General features: G+C 42.6%; 1 protein-coding gene across 3 annotated transcripts in view; it reads left to right on the top strand.

Annotated features, from left to right (window-relative positions):
• The window catches only part of fnbp1l (formin binding protein 1-like), a 213,416-nt gene that overhangs the window by 125,193 nt on the left and 63,950 nt on the right, over positions 1–24,273 (top strand). For all 3 annotated transcript variants that reach the window (XM_072574649.1, XM_072574647.1, XM_072574646.1), the window contains exons 3-4: positions 17,699–17,752; positions 21,943–22,090. In XM_072574649.1, the coding sequence (XP_072430750.1) occupies positions 17,699–17,752; positions 21,943–22,090 (202 nt within the window). The remainder of the gene's footprint in view (positions 1–17,698; positions 17,753–21,942; positions 22,091–24,273) is intronic.

Here is a 24,273-nt window from a genome sequence, read left to right as displayed (position 1 = left end):
ACTCGTTCTCCCACATTGGGTGCAATGAATACAGTACGTGACATTTTTGTAGGTACAGGTAAATTTCTGTTGGATGTGGAAGGCTCCTTTGGGGCCTCTGAGGTGAGTGGGTGCAGGTTTTGCACTTTCTGTATTGGCAGGGGAAGGTGCTGGGGTGAAAGCTGGTAGGGAACATGAATCCCACAAGGAGGTCGCAGGGGCAATTGTCTCTCCAAAAACGCTGGTAGCGGTAGGGAGGGAAATATATCCCTAGTGGTGAGGTCTGTTTGTAGCTGGCAGAAGTGAAAGAGGAGGTTGGGGGAATGGAAGGTGAGGACCAGGAGGGTTCTGTCCTTGTTGCATTGGGAGGGGTAGAGGTGCGGGAAGTGGAGGAGATGCACTGTTGGCCTCCTTCTTCAAAGACCGCTTTTTCCCCTCCTACATGGTCATCAGGGATTTTCTGTGGTTGAATTGATAGTCCTGAGGGCAGAGGCAGAGGAATTGGGAATAAGGGATAGCATTTTTACAGGAGGCAGGGTGGGAGGAGGTATAGTCCAGGCAGCTGTGGGAGACTGTGGCTTTGTAATAGATATCCGTGGTTCGTCGGTCGCCAGAGATGGAGAGGTCCAGGAAGGAGAGGGAAGTGTCCAAGATGGCTCGGGTGAATTTGAGATCGGGGTGAAAGTTGTTAGTGAAGTTGATGAACTGTTCAAACTCCTTGTGGGAGCACGAGGTAGCGCTGACATAGCCATCGATGTGTCATCCCGTTTCCCCCCCTCAGTCAAAGCAAAACGCTCAGAGAGACAGTATGGTTTTAGCTCCTTCATCTTTTTTCCGGGCCCTGGGGAGGGAGAGAGAATGATTGCCTGTGTGCACAGAGATGTAAGTTCATGGTTTTCTCTGGAACAGCAGTTTCTCAATGAACTATACAGTCATTTGATAGGGAGGAGCATCCAATAAGGCAACATACATATTGATTGGGCAACTGTTAGAATTAACGCTCGCCGATTGTAAAGATTAAGCCATCTGCAGTTATGCAATGAATAACTGGCTTCCCATAATGAATGCTTCCAATATTGTTTAATGGCTCTACATAATGAATGGTTTTCCACCTTGTTAATCCATTACCCTTGCCTCCAGCACCCCACTGTTAACTGCAAGCTCTTACTTTATCTGAGTCATGCTCAGCTGAACCTCTTGTTTCACAAAACTCAGAACTTGTCTGTTTCCCTACCTGCTTATGCATAATACGCATTCTTATTCCCTTTTTTTTAATCATTTCATGATAACCACCTAGATGGCACTACCAGCTTTTATAAGACTCTGACAGCCAGTATTTTAAGCAAGTTATTGATACACAGCATACAACAATTATAACAACAAAAATTACTAGTCCGTTACAGTAATTAGAGTTTGAAGAAGCCTCCCATGTGGAAAAAAAATTCACCAGTAAAGTTCTGAAATCCACCGTCCTTAGTGACCACTCCATCCCCTCCAAGTCAAGTGGAAACAAACCAGTTCTCCAAAATCTCCTTTAGTAAAGTCCAACCTGAAAACAAAATTCAATCTGTTCTTGCATCTCTCCTTGGAGAAATCTGAATTCTTGGATAAGGGCAGTTAAATGCTTCACAAAACTGACGAGACTTCCATCCTTCTGGAGATTCTTCTGATGGAGGATACTAGCGCATCTGAGTGTGCAGGCTAGGTGAATGCAGCACACTTTGCTTCTGCTCCTGCTCTGCTATTAAATGTAACAAAGCCGAATGGCTGTTGTGATGTTAGCTTGATCATGAACCATCATATCCCTTAAATGATCGAAAAACAAGGTAAAGCTCACGTGGTTTAATGTCTGTAGGAAGGCCACTGACAAAAAGCGTACTGACTTCCTCTTCACTGTTGTTACTTTCATCACTTTTCGTGCTCATGACTAGGGAGCTGATTGAAGCCATTGGATTAGGTTGTGGAGGGGTGGGCGGTGGTCCGAAGACATGTTTTACCTGTGAATGGAGAAACTCTTCAGACGATGTTAGCTGCTGGAAGTATCTCTGCATTTCCCCTCATTCCGTCCTTGCCAAGGTGGTTATCAGTATGAAGACGGTCACATTTAACTACACTAAATTGTGTCCGCCTATTTCAACATTCTTTGAATTCTTGAAGTCTGTTACTCTGTTCACTATTTATGACGTTATCAAGTTTAAGCAATCCATAAACTTCTAAATTGTACTGCCTAAACAATTCAGTCAATTAGAAACAACAATCAATGGTCCTAAAATTAAATCCTCAGGGGGCCCCATTCAGGTTATTCAAAATTTATTTTCCTTTCACAAATTGAGACTTGGCTAATGTGAAAGCTGTCAGGAAATGTATTTCAAAAGTCTGGAACAGCAAGAAAACAACAATGTTTCCTGTGTTTTAGAAATTGAAGAGGCAGTTTCAGTTCAGATTTAAATCTCAAACATTTGTGGGAAACCAATGCAGAACATATTAAAATATTTTCTCCAACTGAAACTTCCCAAATAAAACAGTTGGAATTACAGTGGCAACTTTGGTAGAGATTTACATTCATTGAATTTGCAATATGAAGGGAACCAATGAAGTCTTAACAATAATTGAAAGAATTTAAACAGCTCAGCCTCAAGTTCCAATATCCTCTAAAATCTTAAAACATCAAACTCAAAATGCACTCTTTTTGTGAACACACTGCATTAAAGCATAGCAGCAAAGATATTTTAATAAGTACTCCCATTTGGCTAAAGCATGACCATTAACCTAACTCTTTTTCTTTTTAAAACAGGCATCGTAGAATTTCAAACAAATCGGGCTCAAGGCGCTCAATCAATTTGTTTTAAGGTTGCAAGTTTGATGATCTTAAAAAGGACCTAATGTTGTACAATTTCAATGCAAAAACAAAATCCGCCCAATTACATAGTCTATAAAACACAATGAATTGAGACCCTGATCCAAACAAGACAAAACAGCTACCCAAAAGGCCTCTCTTAACCAGCATTTCAACAAACCAAAACCTCCAAACATCTCTCGCTGTCAGCATGGCACAACCCACACTGAAACCCTCCCTTTTCAATCCAAGCATCAGTACAACCTCAATCCCAGTGTTTCTCTTTTTTTTTTGCATCCTTTCACTGAAACTACATCTATAACAAGAGAGAGCCCTCGTAGCAGACCACATGGCGCCACAGTCCAAGCCACACTCATCTACCAGAACAAAGACCCACAGAGCCTCAAACCTCGCCACTAGTGGACTTTAACCTTTGTCTCACTTTATTCCTCATGGGGGCTCAAACCCCATTCAAACACAGGACTCGAAGCTCAAACACCGAGAACTCAAATCACATCTAAACACAGATAACCCAAACCCCAGTTAAACGCAGAAAACTCGAACCCCAATTAAACACAGAGCTCAAACCTCAGCACAGTGCAGAGGAGGTGAACCTCAAATCAACCCATCCAGTAGACCCAAACCTCAATCACACCCACCCCAGGGGACTCAAAATCCAGTACCGCCAGAGGACATGAACCTCAAAGCCACCCCTGGGGACTCGAATCCCAGTATCGTGCAGAGGACTTGAACCTCAATCACTCACCCCCGCCCCCAATGCAGCGCAGAGGACTCTAACATCAAATACACACTTCCCCTACCCCCAATGCAGCGCAGAGCAGTCAAACCTCAATCACACCCCCTCCCAGGACCCTGCAAGATGGTGGCGATTCTGTAGAACTGCTGTAGACGGCTCTGCCTAACAACCAAGGCACATTGGGGGTTTATTGCCATCCTTGGCCAACTTATGTGGAGGAATTATTAGTTGAAAACTTTACAGGAGACGTATTCGTTAATATTTTGGGAGTGGGAAGGATGCCAAAAGGAAAAGGAGCGAGCAAACAGCAGCAGAGAGGACACTCCCCTGCAGCACCAGAGACTACAGCAGCCTTTCCCGAACCCTTGGGGGACCTGACAGACACTCAGGATTTGGCGATGTCGAGACTTACCTCGAAGGTTGGGGCTGCGATTGAGGAGATCATTAGAAGATCCAACCCATCGTGTCCATGTTGCAGAAGCATGAACAGGAACTCCAGGGCCTCTGGGAGTAGATAGAAGAGGTGGAAGGTTGAACAAAGGCCTTGGAAGCAGCAATTGAGTCCTCATCCAGTCTGATCTAGGTACTGGAGCGAGAGTGCAGGCCTTACGAGACCAGGTCGATGACCTCGAAAATCGAGGTTGGAGGACTAATCTTTAAATTGTCGGTCTCCGGCAGGTGAAGAAGGTGAGCCAAGGCTGTTGGGAAGGTGGGTGAATGTTATTTAAGTAGGTGTGTTCTAGGCCCCAGGTCCTACACAGTAGGGTCTCCCTTCCACCCTCCTCCTCTAACCTAAATTAAAAGTCCACAGACTTGCAACAAAACACCGGGGTCGAGGGAAGTTTCTGTTGAGAAAAGAGCGAGTCTTTGGGTCAGGAGTCTTCGACAAAGAAGTTGAGAGAAATGATTATGCCACAGTTGAAGAAGGTGAAGACATGACTGCCAAGCTGATTCAGTGTACTGCGTGCATGATGTGGGAGGTCAGGGACTCTGGTGTAGCTGGCTTGTATAACTGTGCAAAGTGTGTACATTTTCAGCTTCTGACAAAGCATATTGCAGCACTGAAGAAAGAACGAGATGACCTCAGGCTCATCTGAGAGAACGAGATCTTTCTGGACAGGACCTTCAGCGAGGTTATTACACCAAGCGTACCAGAAGAGAGTAGAAGGGAGAAGACGATGAGGAAGGCAGAGATGAGACAAGTGCAAGAGACCCCGGGGAAAGTACCTGTCAGGAACAGGTTGAATCTCTTGGAAACCTTAGAGACAGACATCACTGCCAGTCCGAGAGGCGGTCAGGTCTGCCGATCAGAAATTGACGTGGAGGCAGAGCCAAGGAGTCAGGCATCACATAGAGCCATGGTAATAGTGGACTCCATAGTGAGAGGGACTGAAAGGGGTTTCTGTGGCAACAGGTGAGATTTGAGGATGGTGTGTTGCCTTCCTGGTGCCAGGATTAAGGACATCGCAGACAGAGTGCAGGAAACCCTCAAGGGCGAAGGTGAAGAGCCAGACATGGTGGTGCATGTCGACACAAATGATGTCGGGAAGAAGAGGAGGGACGTTCTACGGCAGGACTTCGGACAACTCTGAAGAAGGCGGAAAAGCAGGACATCCAGGGTGGTTATCTCTGGTTTGCTTCCAGTTCTTTGAGCTGGAGAGGACAGGAACAGGGAGATTAATGGACTGGAATGTGTGGCTGGGGAACTGGTGCAGGAAGCAAGGATTTAAATTCTTGGATCACTGGGGTATGTTTAGCGGTTAGGATAAATTATACAAGAGGGACGGGTTGCACCATAATAGGTGGTGGACCAGCATTCTGGCAGGTAGGTTTGCCACTGCAACACAGCTGTGTTTAAACTAAATAGTGGGGGAAGGGGACAAACTGGAAGTTTAAGGAGAAAGTTAAAGGGAAAGTTAGAACAAGAGAAGTCAAAAAAGACAACGGAATCAATGGTGCAGAAAACTCAAAAAAAATCATGCCGTAAGGTCAAGTGAAATAGGGATTGATAGGAAGGGTGAGGGGAGTAACAAATTAAAAAATACTATATATGAATGCACGAAGCATTAGAATTAAGGTGGATGTGCTTGAGGTTCATTTGGAAATTGGCAGTTACGATGTTGTGGGGATAACTGAGACGTGGCTTCAAGTGGACAGGGCCTGGGAAATGAATATTCAAGGCTATATACGTGCTATCGTAAGGACAGACTGACTGGCAGAGGGGGTGGGGTGGCCCTGTTGGTAAGGAATGTTATTCAGTCCCTTGCGCAGGGGGACCCCAGAATCAGGGGATGTAGAGTCAGTATGGATAGAGCTGAGAAATTGTAAGGGTAGAAAGACCATAATGGGAGTTATCTACAGGCCCACAAACAGTAGCCTGGATGTATGGTGTAAGTTGAATAAGGAGCTGAAATTGGCCTGTTGCAAAGATGTTATGGAGGATTTCAACATACAGGTAGACTGGGAGAATTCAGGATGATACTGGACCCCAAGGAAGGAAGTTTGTGGAGTGCCTCCGAGATGGATTCTTAGAACAGCTTGTGCTGGAGCCTACCAGGGAGAAAGCACTTCTGGATCTGGTGTTGTGCAATGAACCGGATTTGATCAGGGACCTCGAAGTAAAGGAGCCATTAGAAGGTAGTGACCACAATACAGTAAGCTTTAATCTGCAGTTTGAAAGGGAGAGGATAGAATCGGAAGTGACAATATTTCAGTTGAATAAGGGGAACTATGGAGCTATGAGGGAGGAGCTGGCCAAAGTTCAATGGTGCAATACCCTAGCAGGGATGGCAGTGGAACAACAATGGCATCTGGGTATAATGCAGAAGATGCAGGATCAGTTCATTGCAAAAAGGAAGAAAGATCCTAAGGGGAGGCAAGGGTGGCTGTGGCTTACGAGGGAAGTTTAGGACCATATAAAAGACAAAAGAGAAAAAGCATAACCTAGCAAAGATGAATGAGAAATCTGAAGACTGGGAAGCTTTTAAAGAACAACAGAGGATAACTAAAAAGGAAATACGCAAAGAAAAAATAAGGTGCCAAGGTAAACTGGCCAAAAATATAAAGGAGGATAGTAAAGGGTTTTTTAGGTATGTGAAAAGAAAAAAAATGGTTAAGACTAAAATTGGGCCCTTGAAGATACACGGGTAAATTTATTATGGGGAACAAAGAAATGGCAGAAGAGTTGAATTGGTACTTTGGATCTGTCTTCACTGGGGAAGACACAAGCAATCTCCCAGATGCAATAGTGGCTGAAGGACCTGAACTGAAGGGAATTTATATTAGGCAGGAAATGGTGTTGGAGAGACTGTTAGGTCTGAAGGCTAATAAATCCCCGGGACCTAATGGTCTGCATCCCAGGGTACTGAAGGAGGTGGCTCTAGAAATTGTGGATGCATTGGTGATCATTTTCCAATGTTCTATAGATTCAGGATCAGTTCCTGCGTATTGGAGGATGGCCAATGTTGTCCCACTTTTTAAGAAAGGAGGGAGAGAGAAAACAGAAAATTATAGACAAGTTAGTCTGACCTCAGTGGTGGGAAAAATGCTGGAGTTGATTATAAAGGACGAAATTACGACACATCTGGATAGCAGTAACAGGATAAGTCAGAGTCAGCATGTATTTATGAAGGGGAAATCATGCTTAACTAATCGTCTGGAATTTTTTGAGGATGTAACTCTGAAGATGGACAAGGAAGATCCAGTGGATGTCATACACCTGGACTTTCAGAAAGCCTTTGATAAAGTCCCGCATAGGAGGTTAGTGAGCAAAATTAGGGCACATGGTATTAGGGGCAAAATACTGACATGGATTGAAAATTGGTTGGCTGACAGGAAACAGTAGTGATAAATGGCTCCCTTTTGGAATGGCAGGCAGTGACCAGTGTGCAGCAGGAATCAGTTGCTGGGACCGCAGCTTTTTACAATGTACATTAATGATATAGATGAAGGTATTAAAAGTAATATTAGCAAATTTGCTGATGACACAAAGCTGGGTGGCAGTGTGAAATGTGAGGAGGTTGTTAGGAGAATACAGGGTGACCTGGACAGGCTAGGTGAGTGGACAGATGCATGGCAGATGCAGTTTAATGTCGATAAATGTATGGTTATCCACTTTGGTGGCAAGAATAGGAAGGCAAATTACTACCTAAATGGAGACAAGTTAGGTAAAGGGGCAGTGCAACAAGATCTAGGTGTTCTTGTAGATCAGTCAATGAAAGCAAATATGCAGGTACAGCAGGCAGTGAAGAAAGCTAATAGCATGCTGGCCTTCATAACAAGAGGAATTGAGTGTAGAAGCAAAAAGGTCCTTCTGTAGCTGTACAGGACCCTGGTGAGACCGCACCTGGAATATTGTGCGCAGTTTTGGTCTCCAAATTTGAGGAAAGACATTCTGGCTATTGAGGGAGTGCAGCGTAGGTTCACGAGGTTAATTCCCGGAATGGCGGGATTATCTTACGCTGAAAGATTGGAGCGACTGGGCTTGTATATGCTTGAGTTTAGAAGGCTGAGAGGGGATCTGATTGAAACGTATAAGATTATTAAAGGATTAGACACTCTGGAGGCAGGAAGCATGTTTCCGCCATTAGAACAGAGCTGAGGAGAAACTTCTTCACCCAGAGAGTGGTGGGTGTATGGAATGCTCTGCCCCAGAAGGAAGTGGAGGCCAAGTCTCTAGATACTTTCAAGAAAGAGTTGGATAGAGCTCTTAAGGATAGTGGAATCAAGGGTTTTGGGGATAAGGCAGGAACAGGATACTGATTGAGGATGATCAGCCATGATCATAATGAATGGTGGTGCTGGCTCGAAGGGCAGAATGGCCTACTCCTGCACCTATTGTCTGTTGTCTATTGGCAGCTTCTTTTGAAAACTGGCTGCCACAGTTCCTGGGCCTTCAAATAGAGTCCAGCTGGCTGCAGATTGAAAGGGCCTATTGGATTGCAGTGCACAGGTCTGGGCTGATACAGCGCCCCTGCCCTGTCCTAGTGCACTTCCATTCATGTTCAGGACAAGCAAAAAGTGATAGAAACCTCCGGATCATTGGGAAAAGACCCAAAGGTACTGCTTCACAAGGGGTTAAAAATCATGTTTTTCTAGGATTTCTCGGCAGCTTTAATTCGAAAGAGGTCGTCCTTTGATGAAGTTAAAAAGAGGCTGAGGAACCTGGGCATCCAGTACTCCATGAGGTACCCTGCGGTGCTTCGTTTCAGCCACGAGAGCTCAGTTTATACATTTGACTCACCAGATAAAGCCAGAACTTTGTAGACACTTGAAATTAGACTGACTGATCTGAAGAATGCAGTTAATGTTCGCCCTCTTTTCCTTCTTTCCCTGTGTTTTTCCTCTTATTAGGGAAAGAGAAAGAAAAAAAACTTTTTTTTACATCTTGGAATAAGTTGTTCCTTTTATAACTGGACTTTATCATGGAAAATTTTTGTGGGTGTCCTTTGTTGTCTCCCTTTTTTTGCTTTTTCTTTTCAGTCACAGGTAGGGGTGACATGGAGTCTGGGATGGGCAGAGTGCTTATCCTGACTTTGTCTTTTTTTTGTTGATTTAAGGATTATCTCCTTGTTTAGATTTTTTTTGCCGAAGGCTGGGGCACAATCCGGGCTTGAAGGAGAGGTTGGGTGGGGCGAGTGCTCCCTATGGGCAGGGGGGAGAGTCTCCCATTCAAGGTTTTATAGTTGTTTTTTTTAGAGTTTTTTGGTAGCAATAGTTGTTTGTAGTTATGAGATTAGATTAGATTAGATTAGATTACTTACAGTGTGGAAACAGGCCCTTCGGCCCAACAAGTCCACACCGCCCCGCCGAAGCGTAACCCACCCATACCCCTACATCTACATCTACATCTACATCTACATCTACCCCTTACCTCACACTACGGACAATTTAGCATGGCCAATTCACCTGACCTGCACATCTTTGGAGTGTGGGAGGAAACCGGAGCACCCGGAGGAAACCCACGCAGACACGGGGAGAACGTGCAAACTCCACACAGTCAGTCGCCTGAGGCGGGAATTGAACCCGGGTCTCAGGCGCTGTGAGGCAGCAGTGCTAACCACTGTGCCAGAGTAGCTCTGTGATAGAGTAGCTTTTGTACACACAATTCTGTGACGCTATGAATCTTTATTTACTTGTGCTTGGCGCATTGTAAGCAGGGTATTCCCTACCGGGGGTTGAAGGGCCTCTGAAAGGGGATATGGCTAAGTGTCTTGTTAAATGGTGCACCTGGAACATCAAGGGAAGACATTTGACTGTTAAGGCTAGAAAACATTTTTCTCCTTTTTAAGAGGGAAAGGGTTGATATTGCTTTGTTGCAGGAAGCCCATCTTGATGATGGGGTACACCTGAAGTTACAACGGGGGGGGTGATGACCGGGTATTCTTTTCATCCTTTACTACTAAAAGTAGGGAGTGGCGGTACTTATCCACAAAAATCCTCTATTCAAATTATTAGAGCAGGTGAAAGATGAGCAGGGACGGTTTGTGATACTTAAAGCCCTGATACATGGGGAGGAATATGGCATTTTAAAAGTCTACTGTCTTCTGGCGCATCCCCTCAAATTTTTGATTAGTGCCTTCTCTAAGCTGAGTGCCTTTGGAACACGGTATATTATTATGCGGGGTGGTGGGGGGGGGAGAATTTCAATTGCCTTTTGGATCTGATTGTGGGTAGGATGCCTAGTGAGCCCCCAAATATTTCTTTGCAGGCCAAGCAGGTGGCTGACTTATGAGAGGCGTTGGGGCTGGTGGACATTTGGAGATGTCTTCACCTGACCAGCAGGGACTTCACTTTTTTTTCCAAACCCACATAAATGTCACACGAGGATTGATCCTTTTCTGGCTCCCTTGACCCTTCTGGATGCGATTATGGGTTGTAAAATTGGGAATATAGCTATCTCTGATCACGTGGCAGTATATTTGGAGGTTAAGGCCAAAAGTGAGGGGCTTGGTTTGCGGCACTGGCATTTGGATCCTTTTTTCTTTTAAGGATTCCAAATTTGTGGAATATTTTTTGAAGGAGTTTCCGGAGTGCTTGACGATCAACTTGGGCACTGCTAGTAGTCTGTTTATGCTACGGGAGACCACTAAGGCCTTTGCTAGTGGATTAGCTCTTTCCTATTTGGCTAGCCAGAAACTACAGAAGGGGGGACAGCAGCATCTACTTGAGACATGGTTGAAATCCGTTGAGGTGGCACATTTTGCGCGGCCTTCGGTGACTAAGTCACAGCAGATCACGGCCCTCTGGGCTGCCTTGAATTCAATACTTACACACAAACTGCAAAGAAAGAACTTGTTTCTGCTAAATACTTGGGAAGTATTTAGTGTACCTGACTAGGACAAAGCGTGCTCCCTAATCCATCACTGCAATTGGAGACAGTGCTGGGGTCCTTACATATGATGCCAAAATGATTAATGAGGCATTTTGGAGTTTTTACTCTGAATTGTATTGGTCTGAAGGTTGCGTGGATAGGAGGGCCAAGATGGAAGCCTTTTTTAAGAACCTGGACCTCTCGGGGTAACTTTGGAACAGGCCTCTCTCGTTAATGCCCCTTGACAGTTCAGGAAATACAAGAGGCAGCTAGGCAACTTCAGAGTGGGAAAGTGCCTGCCCTGATAGTCTCCCGGGGAGTTTTATAGGAGTTTATCGGGATTCTGTCAGGGCTGATGCTGGAGATGTACAATGAATGCTTATTATCATCTTTGAGAGAAGCTAATATTTCCCTCATTCTTAAGAAGTGGAAGGTTCCTGAGGATTGTGCCTCATACAGGCCCATCTCTCTATTAAATTCAGCTTTCAAGATTCTATCTAAGATCTTGGCACTGAGATTAGAAGCTGGCAGGTGGGACTAGATTGGGTTGGGATATCTGGTCGGCATGGGCAGGTTGTACCGAAGGGTCTGTTTCCATGCTGTACATCTCTGACTCTATGACTATGACTATGACTCTATAGGGTGCTGTCCTATATTGTCAAAGAGGAGCAAACAGGTTTTATAAGTGGCCGTAACCTTCTAATAATAGAAGGTTGCTGAATATGGTCAGAGTTTTTCAGCAACAATCGATTCAGGGGTTGATGACAGCATTTGACCCGGTGGAATAGCCGTCTCTCTTTTATGTCTTAGAGCAGTTTGGGTTGGGTGGGGTCTTTGCTAGGTGGGTGGAGGTTTTATATCGCCACCCACTGGCTGCGGTCATCACCAACGGGGTGAAGTCTGGGAACCTTAGGATTGGCAGGGATAGTCATAAAAGCTGCCCCCTTTCACTGTTGTTGTTTACGTTGGTGATAGAGCCACTGGCAGAGGCCGTTCGTTAGAACTTCCACATAACCACACTGAAAGTGGGATCGAGGGCACACAATGCGGATTATGTCCTTATGTTTTTATCGGGGCCGATGACCTCCGTACCCCATTCGATACGATATATGCATTCGTTTGGGGCTATTCCAGGGTATAAGATCAACTTTGCAAAATCAGAGGCTATGCCTTTGGGGAACCTTAAGGAAGTGCCAGAGGTTGAAGGTGGCCCTAGGTTCCCTTTTAAGTGGTCATGGGTGGGATTCTGATACCTAGGCATTTTTATTACCCAGTTTGGTTGGTTATTTTGGACTAACTTTGCTCACTTGTTTGATAATATTAGGCAGGATCTCCAGAGATGGTTGCGCCGAATTGCTCTCATTTAATATGAGTGTCCTCCCTTGTTTGCTTTATCCCATGCGTATGCTCCCTATAATGCTTCCCAAGCCAACGCTGTGGAAACTTAGGGGTTGGTTTAGTTCCTTCGTCTGGCATCATGGGCGCTTCATCATCAAACTTACTAAATTGCGGTTGCCTCAAGGGTGGGGAGGAGTTGATTTCCCAGACAACAGGAGGTATCTGCTTAGTTCCCTGCTGTCCTTTGTCTGCGATTGGGTGGGTAATGATCCGTGCTCATTATGGCTGGATATCGAGGCCTCCCAGACAAAGTGCCCTCTTATTAACCTGTTGGTCGTGAATAAGATGAGGACAGTTATGGACCACTGCCAGAACCCTGTTATTATTAGTACGGTCAAGGCGTGGAGGGCGATGCGTCCGAGTTAGGGTTGCTTATCCAAGACTTTGCCACTTTACGCCCATAGTTTGTATGCTGGGGTTCTGACCAGGGATGATGGACTGAGGGTTCAAACTATGGGCAGCGAGAAGAGTTTCTAGTTTGGGAGACTTGTTTGAGGGGTAGATTATGATGTCTTTTGAGCAACTGAGCTGCAAATACGGGTTACCCAGCAGAGGTCTTTTCTGCTTTTTTCACCTTGTCTCATGGGGTGGCATGGTGGCTCAGTGGTTAGCATTGCTGCCTCACAGTGCCAGGGACCCGGGTTTCCTGCCTCGGGCGACTGTCTGCACATTCTCTCCTTGTCATAGAGATGTACAGCATGGAAACAGACACTTCAGTCCAACCTGTCCATGCTGACCAGATATCCCAACCCAATCTAGTCCCACTTACCAGCACCCGGCCCATATCCCTCCAAACCCATCCTCTTCATATACCCATCCAAATGCCTTTTAAGTGTCTGCGTGGGTTTCCTCTAGGTGGTTTCCTTCCACAGTGCAAAGATGTGCAGGTTAGGTGAATTGGCCATGCTAAATTGCCCATAGTGCTACATGCATTAGTCAGGGGTAAATGTAGGAGAATGGGTCTTGGTGGGTTACTTTTTGGAGGGTCGGTGTGGACTTGTTGGGCCAAATGGCCTGTTTCCCTACTCTAGGGAATCTAATCTAATCTAAACGCTCCCGTTCTTTGTTTGGGAGTTTTGCGCCAAGTGTTGCTATTTTGTGTTTTCTTTTGTGTGTGTTCTTTTGTTTTTCTTTTTTGTTTGTTTTATTAGTCACTTACTTGTTTATTAGTGCTGTTTTGCACAGTGTTAGGTTTTGTTTTGTGTTATAGGGTAGGTTAGTTATGTTAGAATTAACTCTTTCCCTACCTGCTTGTACCCTACACATTCTCAGATGTAGTGGAGGAAAAGGTGGGGGATGGTGCAGGTGAAGCTGCAGCAGATGGACTGTTCCACATACCTGACAAAGAGGCAGTGACAGCTGGGACCCATGCAGGTGCCCATGGCTACTCCTCTGGTTTGGAGGAAGTGCAAAACCTGTGCTCAAACCCCCCCCCTCATCTCTGTCCAAGACCCCAAAGGATCATTCTACATCCAACAGAAATTTACCTGTTCCTCCACAAATGTCATCTACTGTATCCATTGCATCCGATATGGTCTTGTCTTCAACTTGCAAATCATTTCAGAGAACATCTCTGGGACACCCACATCAACCAACCCCACCGCCCCATGGCTGAATACTTCAACTCCCCCTCCTAATCCACCAAGGACATGCAGGTCTTAGGCCACCTCTATTGCTAAACCCTAACCACCCGACGTCTAAAGGAAGAATGTCTCATCTTCCGCCTTGGGACCCTGCAACCCCACAGGATTAATGTGGATTTCACCAGTTACCTCACTTCCCCTCCTCCCACCTTATCCCAGTCCCAAGCCTCCAACTCTGCGCAACCCTCTTGACCTGTCCTTCATCTTTCCCATCTAGCCGTTCCACCCTCCCCTCCGACCTATCACCTTCATCTTTCTATTGCAGTCTCAGCTACCTCCACCCCCTGGCCCAACCCCTCCCATTTATCTCTCAGCCCCCTTGGCCCACTAGCCTCATTCCTGATGAAGAGCTTATGGTCTAAATGTTGATTCTCCTGCTCCTCTGATCACCTGCTGTGATTTTCCAGCACCACGCTCTCGACTCTGATCTCCAGCCTTTGCAGTTCTCATTTTCTCCTGTTCCCATCTTCAGTCAACCAGTTCCCTTCTGGCAGCAGCCTGAGATTAGACAAGTCTGTTTGTAACCTTGGAGTCGTGATTAACCCCAATGTGAAATCATGAAGGTCACCTGTTTCTATCTCTATATCATCTTACTTACCTCTTCCTCATCTCATTATTCCTACAAAGATCTTCATCCATCCCTTTATCATCTCTGGACTTAAACTATTCAAATGCATTCATGGCTGACCTCCTTTGGCTCCCAGTTACGAGACATTTTGGCTTTGAATTTCTCATCGATGTTTCAAGTCCTTCCATGGCCTTGCCGACCCATCTCTGTAATCTCCTTCAGTTTCATAATGCTCAAAAATCAGTTTAAGCTTATCTAATTCTAGACCCTTGAGCATCCCCAATTTTAATTGCTGCATTGTTGGTTGCTGTGACTTCACTTTACTCAGCCTGAAGCTCTGAAATGTTACTCCCTGCAGCTCTCCAATTCTCTTCCTCTTTTAAGGGACCCCTTAAAACATAACCCTTGGTTACCTGACATTCTGTGACTGACTTGTCATATGGTGTTTTAACATACCTCTGAAACATGTTTGGCTGTTTTATTACTGTTAACTATAAATTCTTCTTTTTGATTTTGGTGTAATTGGGTCTTCAATGGCATTCTAAGTTAGAATTTCTATTGATAAACTTGGCCCCCAAAAAAATCTCTGAATAACAAACAAAAATTCAGTGGCTGCTATCATCTTTAAAGTTTAATATTTCAGTACTGTAATCCTATTTGATCATCAGAATTTTCATTTCACTTTGTGAAATGATTTTCAAAAATGTAATAATACAAGCTGTAAATTTTCTGATTTGCTGTCAGTGATAGTTCTTCAGTCTGATTGACTAAATGTTGCTGAATGTCATAGATTACCCTCCAGATAGCTTTGAATCTGGTGCTATATCAGAATAGAAGGAATTGGTGCTTTAAAGTTTAGTAAACTCTTGTGGGTAATATTCCTGAAGTCAGTGCTCAACACCATCCCTCCACAGTTGATAACAAAACCAAGGTCACTCAATCTAAACAGAAAAGTAAAGGTGCTACTTTGGAATGCAAGAAAGAGTTGTTATTTCAAACTTCCAATTAAATTTGAATTTAAATTTTAATCAAGTAGTGAACTTCTGTGTGAATTAGTTCAACAATCAACCCATTTGAAGACTAGTCACATCTGTAATGATGAAGCATTACGTTTGCACAGATTTTATTGGAAAAATAACAGCATTAAACATGAGCACTTATTATTGGCTAGCAAATTTATCAAATTAAAAGTCCCACCATGAGTTGTGACTGTCATATGCACATCCATCAGTTTTGTCGATCCATACTTGGCTCTGCACCAATAGCCTTGGCCTTTCTGTTGTTTTAGAAATTGTACACCAATAGTGTGTTAAACTCCCCATAGAAAGTCAAGCCTGGCAATTGAGAGTATAAGCACTATTTTAATGATGTACTAATTTTTAACAAAGGCAACTGACCTTTCCTTCTCAGGAAGTGAGCAATTTGAACTGTTAAATCTCACTTGAGTTGTTAAATGTTAGAGCTTTCTACAATACATAATAATTAACTTTCTTGGTTTCCTTTAAGTTTATTTTCTCTTTTAATCTAATCTACCTTCTCTCACCTTATTTCTTTCTGTAGTTGATGTAATTCTTAGCGCAAATGCCTATTCTGCCATGCCTGTATATTTCTGTAACATTAAATCCCTCCATGATGTTGGTTTCACCTTTCCTTGAACTTACAACCTTGTTATCCTCAGTATCTGCTCAGACTTTCAGCAAGTTGCAAGCAGTTGTTTCACAAAGGGTGCAGAAGTTCCATCATGCTCTGTACTTTTATTCCAAAGGTTACTTACCAAGTGTCTGTTCATATGATCATGGATATTTGACAACTCTGTATTGGTGAAAGTAACTGAAGGTTTGCCATGTGATTGATTCAGTATTTTTAAAGGGAGTGTTGATCTGGTTCATGCGATAACATTTTCATTCTATGTTGGCCAAACAGTTTTGCATTGGCTCCGCACTTGTCCAAGGTACTAACTGGGGTAGACAGGTAATGTACAAAATATGGATTGATGGGTCATGCTGTCATTTCCTTGTCTTCATGCATTTATATGTAATTGGACAGTGGAAGGTCCATTATAATGTGAATTCCTGTGTCCAAAATTCAAAACTGCATTATAGCTGGACCTTAATGGTAAGAAAATTTCTATTTTCTGCCATTTCTAACTAGCAAATGAAAACTAAATAAAGATTTTTTTAGAAGTCATGAACTTCCTGCCCTGTAACAAATGTGCACTGTATTAAACAATTTTATAACCAGCTTCCACTATACTTTCTAGTGTTACGGCTAAAAAGCTGAAACATGCTCAATTATTTAAAAAAAACATTCATTGAACTGGAACCCATGCATCACATGGTAAATCCTAATATTTATTTTATATCTGTAACATGAGTGTGACTTAAGTCAATTACATAACCCTTGGGATCTTAATCCCCTGAAAGTGCAAACAAATTTCACATTACAGCATATTGTCTGTAAACAATGCTGTCAATTGTGAAACCAAGTGAACATAGAATATGTTAATAAGTTTAGGGTAACAGTATTTACTAAAAGATGAAATACTGTGACTTGCACCCAGTCTGAAATTGGGCAGGGGCAGCACCTTAAATATGAAGATGTTTTAAAGGAGTTTTATCATACATTTTCTTTGTTTACACATTCACTTGTACACGCAAGCTCTTACCGCAGCAAAATTCGCATATTTTGCAATTATCTTACTTTTGCACCAGTAATTTCAGCATTATTGGAGTCAATTCGCTCAGTTGTTTGGATGGCTGGCTTGCGATGTAGAATGAACCAACAGTGTGGCTGGATATATGTACCAGCTGAGGTCACGGTGAAGGCCCTGCTTTCAGAACCTTATCATTTATTTTAGGCATTTGTAATCTTCAGATTAAATTCACCAGCAATCGACTCTCCCCCAGTGAGCTAGCAGCCTTTTTTGAAAACTTGGTGACTTGCACTTCATACGTTATTTGAACTACTACCGACATGAAGCTTTCTGGGGATCTTTGTTTCACATCGCATATGCAATTTTCTCAGTCGTTAGATAGCGATTTCTGGTTTGCTGTTAATGTTTTTAAACTGGATGCAGTTACCCTAGCCGCAAAGATAAAATGAATTTGCAATTCTTTAACGCTTAGAACACTTTTGGATGCCCTAAAACACTACAAGGACAAAGATCATGTACCTACATTAATATTAAATGTTATTTTATTTACAGGAATCTTGTTAAGAAATATGGTCCCAAACGTTCAAGTAAAGATGAAGAACCCAGGTAAAGACTTGATTATGGGCATATTTCGCATTTGATATCTGTTCAGGGCTAGAGAGGAATTTACAGAGACTGGGGATGATGCAGTCGTTGTGAACCATTGTAGGTGTCAATAATGTAAACAAGTAAAGAGAGGTTCTACACAATTGATATGAGGAGCTAGACACTAAATTATGAAGGAGAACCTCTGGATTGTTACCTGAACCACACGCAAATTGGCATAGGGAAAATATGATTAGAGATGTGAATGATTGGCCCCTTGATATTTGATGGTGTTACCATCACTGAATCTCCCACTATCAATATCTTGCAGGGCAGAAGGTTACCATTGACCAGAAATTGAACTAGATTCACCGCATAAACACTGGCTCATTATTTTACCTTCTGATGCATGGAACACTCATTCTTTCTAAAGCTTCAAAACTGTTTCAAAATAACTCCACATGGAGACAGAAACAAAGTTAATTTTGAGCCACCAACAAATAGAAAGCTCTCAAATTATCTAACACTCAAACTAGAAACCACTTCAATAAGTGATATTGAATATGAAGTAGTCCAGCACTGTGTCAACTGTGCCAGTGTTGTTGGCTTTAAGCTACAATATCTTTTTAATGAGGGTCTCTGAAGTCAACAAAAGTGGTCTCAGCCTATAAGGCTGTTGTATTGACTAACTCCAATATGAAGTGAAGCGGTGATGGCTGAGGCGAAGGAAGCCAACAAGGCAATATGAATTCCACTTGCCCTCACAACAATTTGCTGCTACTATTGAACAACCTATAGATCCAAATTTGGGCTTCAGAGTAATCTCAACACTCAAGCCTGACAGAGGTCATTCATGTGTGTGAGGGATTGTGGATCATGATGATAGAGGAAACTGGGAAAAATGAGGGCCATCTGTTTTGGTTTAAAAAATGGTTTTGATCTGTGGTTCTGGACATTTTCATACTACTAGGGTTTCCATATCACCTGCTGTGATCTTGATGAAGGTTGATTGCAATAATTAGTCAAGAGCTTGTTTTATCATTGTATCATTACCAGGATGGTAGAAGGCAAATTAGATGGGCACATTTTCACAATTCCTTTGTTCCTGTGAAATTGGTAATCTTTTATACACACTAGATTTCTCATTGTTTTTGAGAGTGATGGATGAGGTGACTAGTTCTCTACTTTGAAAGTTAAGGATGTTTATACACCTTGTGCCCTTATACACCTTGTCCCAGTCACTAATTAACATCACAAAGACCAATGACAACAATTTGCAAATCACAACTAGTTTAGCAGTGTCTTTGAATAAAAGCCAATGAGTTGAGAACTTGATTGAGTTTTTTGAAGAAGTAACAAAGAAGATTGATGAGTGCACAGCAGTAGATGTGATCTATATGGACTTCAGTAAGGTGTTCAACATGGTTCCCCATGGGAGACTGATTAGCAAGGTTAGATCTCATGGAATACAGGGAGAACTAGCCATTTGGATACAGAACTGGCTCAAAGGTAGAAGACCGAGGGTGGTTGTGGACGGTTGTTTTTCAGACTGGAGGCCTGTAACCAGTGGAGTGCCACAAGGATCGGTGCTGGGCCCTCTACATTTTGTCATTTACACAAATGATTTGGATACGAGCATAAGAGGTACAGTTAGTAAGTTTGCAGATTACACCAAAATTGGAGGTGTAGTGGACGGAGAAGAGGGTTACCTCAGATTACAACAGGATCTGGACCAGATGGGCCAATGGGCTGAGAAGTGGCAGATGGAGTTTAATTCAGATAAATGCGAGGTGCTGCATTTTGGGAAAGCAAATCTTAGCAGGACTTATACACTTAATGGTAAGGTCCTAGGGAGTGTTGCTGAACAAAGAGACCTTGGAGTGCAGGTTCATAGCTCCTTGAGACTGGAGTCGCAGGTAGGTAGGATAGTGAAGAAGGCATTTGGTATACTTTCCTTTAGTGGTCAGAGTATTGAGTACAGGAGTTGGGAGGTCATTTTGCGGCTGTACAGGACATTGGTTAGGCCACTGATGGAATATTGCGTGCAATTCTGGTCTCCTTCCTATCAGAAAGATGTTGTGAAACTTGAAAGGGTTCAGAAAAGATTTACAAGGATGTTGCCAGGGTTGGAGGATCTGAGCTACAGGGAGAGGCTGAACAGGCTGGGGCTGTTTTCCCTGGAGCGTCGGAGGCTGAGGGGTGACCTTAGAGGTTTACAAAATTATGAGGGGCATGAATAGGATAGTCTTTTCCCTGGGGTGGAGGAGTCCAGAACTAGAGGACATAGGTTAGGGTGAGAGGGGAAAGATATAAGAGAGACCTAAGGAGCAACTTTTTCATGCAGAGGGTGGTACGTGTATGGAATGAGCTGCCAGAGGAAGTGGTGGAGGCTGGTACAATTGCAACATTTTAAGAGGCATTTGGATGGGTATATGAATAGGATGGGTTTGGAGGGATATGGGTCGGGTGCTGGCAGGTGGGACTAGATTGTGTTGGGATATCTGGTCGGCATGGACAGGTTGGACTGAAGGGTCTGTTTCCATGCTGTGCATCTCTATGACTCTATATGGGTGGAGGCAGAAATTGAAGGCTGTAGGTTTTGAGATAGAAAGGATTTGCACTTCACTTTCTAATTAACACATTCTCCCAACACATTGTTTACATTTGATTGCTTCTGCATAGGCTTTGAAAGTCTCAAATCTATCATATCTTGTCCCCAGTTGCATCTCAATTCAATGCTCCTTCATTATGTACTTGCTCATATTGCATCCAAATTCATCTCGTGTGTGATGTTTACATTGACACATGATTTAGAGGTGTCGATGTTAGGTTCTTTTCCCAAGGTTTTCCATACGAGATGCAATTTGCGCACACCAAATTCTGTAAGCAGTTAAGGTTTATTAAAACTTGTACAATATCGGTGACCCATTTAGATCCACCTCACAGGCATTTGAGGTTGAGTCAAAGTGAGACACTGAACAAAGAAAACACATCCCCTTTATACAGGTCAGTTGGCCATGCTTACAGATGCTCTGGCCAATCCCCCACAGTCACATGCCCCTTAAGACAACCCTCAGTTACAGTCACATGTTATCCCAGGTACAATGGCACGATGAGATCATCCTTTGCAATAATGCAAATGCTAATACCCTAATTGTGGGGAATCGTTATGCAGACAATTTCCTGACTCAGTGATTTTCCCAAGACAATGTAGGTGCACAATAGCTCTGGCCAGAAAACATTTCTGAATGGAAGAAATTGAACGACAGTTTAACTTCACAATAGCAAGGGGGAATAGTAGCAAATGACTGTCTAATTGGGGTGTGGGTGATTCGCATTCTTGCCTGACTATCGTCCACACCCAAAGATAATGCAGTTTAACCCTTAACATTACATTAATGTTGAGAGAGAAATTCCCATTTAATCTTTTAAGTTTACACCCATGTTGGATTGGGTGGACAAAGTTAAAAAAACCACATAACTCCAGATTACAGTCCAACAGGCTTATTTGAAAGCACTAGCTTTCAAGGTCCTGCCTCTTCATCAGTTGGTTGTGGAACATGACCATATGACACAGAGTGGAGAAAGCGAGGACTGCAGATGCTGGAGATCAGAGCTGAAAATGTGTTGCTGGAAAAGCGCAGCAAATCAGGCAGCATCCAAGGAACAGGAGAATCAAACAAGTTACAGTGTCATGGAGTTGTAATGATATATTAAACTTTAGTTGTTTAATCTATCTTTAAAACTTCATGACACTGTAACTTGTTTGCTATAAATTCCGTGTCATATGGTCATCTTCCACAACCAACTGATGAAGAGGCAGCGGTCCGAAAGCTAGTGTTTCCAGATAAACCTCTTGGACTATAACCTGGTGTTATGTGGTTTTTACAGTGACACAGTTTCCCATTTATTTGTTCAGTTACATGATACTGCACTTTAACTTGGTCATTTATAGATTATTTCAACTATTGTTTTGTTGCCCAATTTTACATATATTTTTACTAAGGCTGATGCTTTGTCTGTATTAGCGTATGGATGAAAATGGAATAGTGTAGAATAGATGGGCTTCAGATTGGTTCCACAGGTCAGCACTGTAATGTTCTATGTCTGTGTTCTAACATATTTCACCTGACAAAATCAGTCACTTTCTGTCCCCATTGAGGAATTTAACAATGTTGCCTGCACTAATTCTAATTATTTTGTTTCTGCAGATTTACCTACTGTCAATCCTTCTTTCAAGTTCTTAATGAACTCAATGACTATGCAGGCCAACGTGAAGTTGTTGCAGAAGAGATAGGCCACAGGGTCTATGGGGAACTCATGAGATATTCTCATGAACTGAAAATGGAAAGGAAAGCTGTGAGTGTTCTCTCATTTATTTTCTTTACATGATGAAATGTAGACTTCAAACTAATTTTAGATTCTTTACTTTTTGTTGAAAAGAAATGCAGAACTCTGATTGTGATGGACAGAAAAGTTAATGCAATACAGTTCATAAAATAATTACAGATGAGGGAGCCATATATCCAAATTCATCTGTCCTGAAAGATCCAAATACCTGCATTGTACCATCAAGTTATTTCTGAAATGCTTTACAAATATTTGCATTCATTGCTTTATCTGTATCTCTATGTATTGCCCATTCTTGATGTTAGTCCTAAATTTATTTTTTTTACTGCTTTAAATTTACATTTCCCTTGTCCTATTATGGCAATTTGATTTGAAATGATGCTGCAAGTTTAATGCTACGTATTATGTCTTGTATACATGCACAAAGTTATTTCCTAGATGCTGCCTTTACAGATGAAAAGCAACTTTTTTTTCCAGTATTTATTCAAAACTTAAGACTATTGACCCTTTTGAGTTTAACCTCCCAATTCTTCTGCACTGACTAGCAAAGAATCAGTTGCAAGTTTTATTTAACATCAGTTTGAAAAAAGAATGCTCTTCAGTTATGGTTCTCTGTCCATTGTTGATAAGGTTATAATGTGAAATATTTAACCTAATTCCTAAATGGATAATTGTTCTGCAGGTAATATGATATTAGAGTTTAAGAACAATTTCCCTAAATTATGTTCTACCACCTCCTCCCAGAATATCTTTTCCCCAGATACAATGGTCAATGATCAATCACTTACACACTGTCAGGATTTCTGGAGTTTCCATGGGCATAGAGGGTGGGCAGAGTGCATGTTATATCTAAGCTTGAAATTATTGATCAAAATGCATGTTGGAAAAGAATTGACATTAAGGAGAGAGACAAAAACTGGGAGAACAAATGGAAACAATTGGTGTTCCTGTCCTGGACCAATGTTAGTATGTCTCTGCATTTTCCAGTAGGAATCTTTTTAATGTTCAAGAGTAGAACAGATGCTGATGTTTTATTCTGCTCTGCCTCATTTCAGCCTTTGCTAGGCATACTTTGGTGCCCCATGTGCTGACAATTTTTGTTTTGTTTTAAAATATAGTTGTATCAATAGAATTAACTTGTACAAACATAGTTTATTTAATGTCCAAAAGCCGTCCAGGACTTTAAAAGGAACAATTAAAATTGATGCATAGTCAAAGAAGGAGATGCTTGGAGCACTGGCAAGTAGCTTGATCAGTGTTGTTTTGGGAGATGGTGTGTAAGGAGGATGGAGAGCCATAATGTTTTTGTGCTTGAATCCGAGGTGATGGATAAGCAATTGAAGGCACAGTTGCTGATAATGGGGTGAAAGGATTGGAGGATGTGTAAGATAACTCAGACTTATAAATTGGAGGGATGGGGTTATTGCATTAAGTGATATAAAAACCAGTATAATTTTTTTTAAGTTAGAAGCATTGGTGGAGCAGTGTCAGTCATCAAACAGATGTTTTGGTGAGGAGGACTTGATACATGTAAGCATACAGGCAGCAGCAATTTGAAAATGATAGCCTAGTGGTATTATCACTAGAAGAATAATCCAGAGACAGAAGTAATGTTCTGAGGGCAAAAACAGAAATTGCTGGAAAAGCTCATCTGTGGAGAGAAATCAGAGTTAACGTTTTGGGTCCTGTGACCCCCTCTTCAGAACTTTATTTTTTTGATGCCTGGAAGGAAAAGGAAAAGTTTCTTGTAAGCATGTTGAATGAGCCAGAGGTAGAAATGGAACTGGTGAGCAGAACAGCTCTGAGCCAGTGTGAAGGGGTGCTGTTGGTGAGAGACTGCATATGACAATGCATGGCACAGTGTGTGGATCTCAGGATGAGGCAAGAACAGCTGTCTGTGGAGCATTGAACATCATGGAATAGCCTGTGATGCTGGGTGGATTCAAACCATGAAGTATGAAACTTGAGTTGGAATTCACTTGGGGTTGGTGTAAGCTGGAGGCAGTCACTGAAGAATGTGATGTGACTGTGGAAATGAATCAAACACCAGGACCGACAATGAAATGAATGATGATGAGCAAGATAAAAGATAGATATAGAAATCCTGTTGGAGAGAGGAGCAGAGAAGAAAAATATTTTCACCCTTAGGTTGGTGGGAATTTGGAACTCATTGACTATAAGGGTGTTAGATG

This window comes from Chiloscyllium punctatum, chromosome 7 (genome assembly GCF_047496795.1).
Source record: "Chiloscyllium punctatum isolate Juve2018m chromosome 7, sChiPun1.3, whole genome shotgun sequence".
In the NCBI taxonomy this organism is placed as follows: domain Eukaryota; kingdom Metazoa; phylum Chordata; class Chondrichthyes; order Orectolobiformes; family Hemiscylliidae; genus Chiloscyllium; species Chiloscyllium punctatum.
This window is presented reverse-complemented; position numbering and strand designations above follow the sequence as displayed.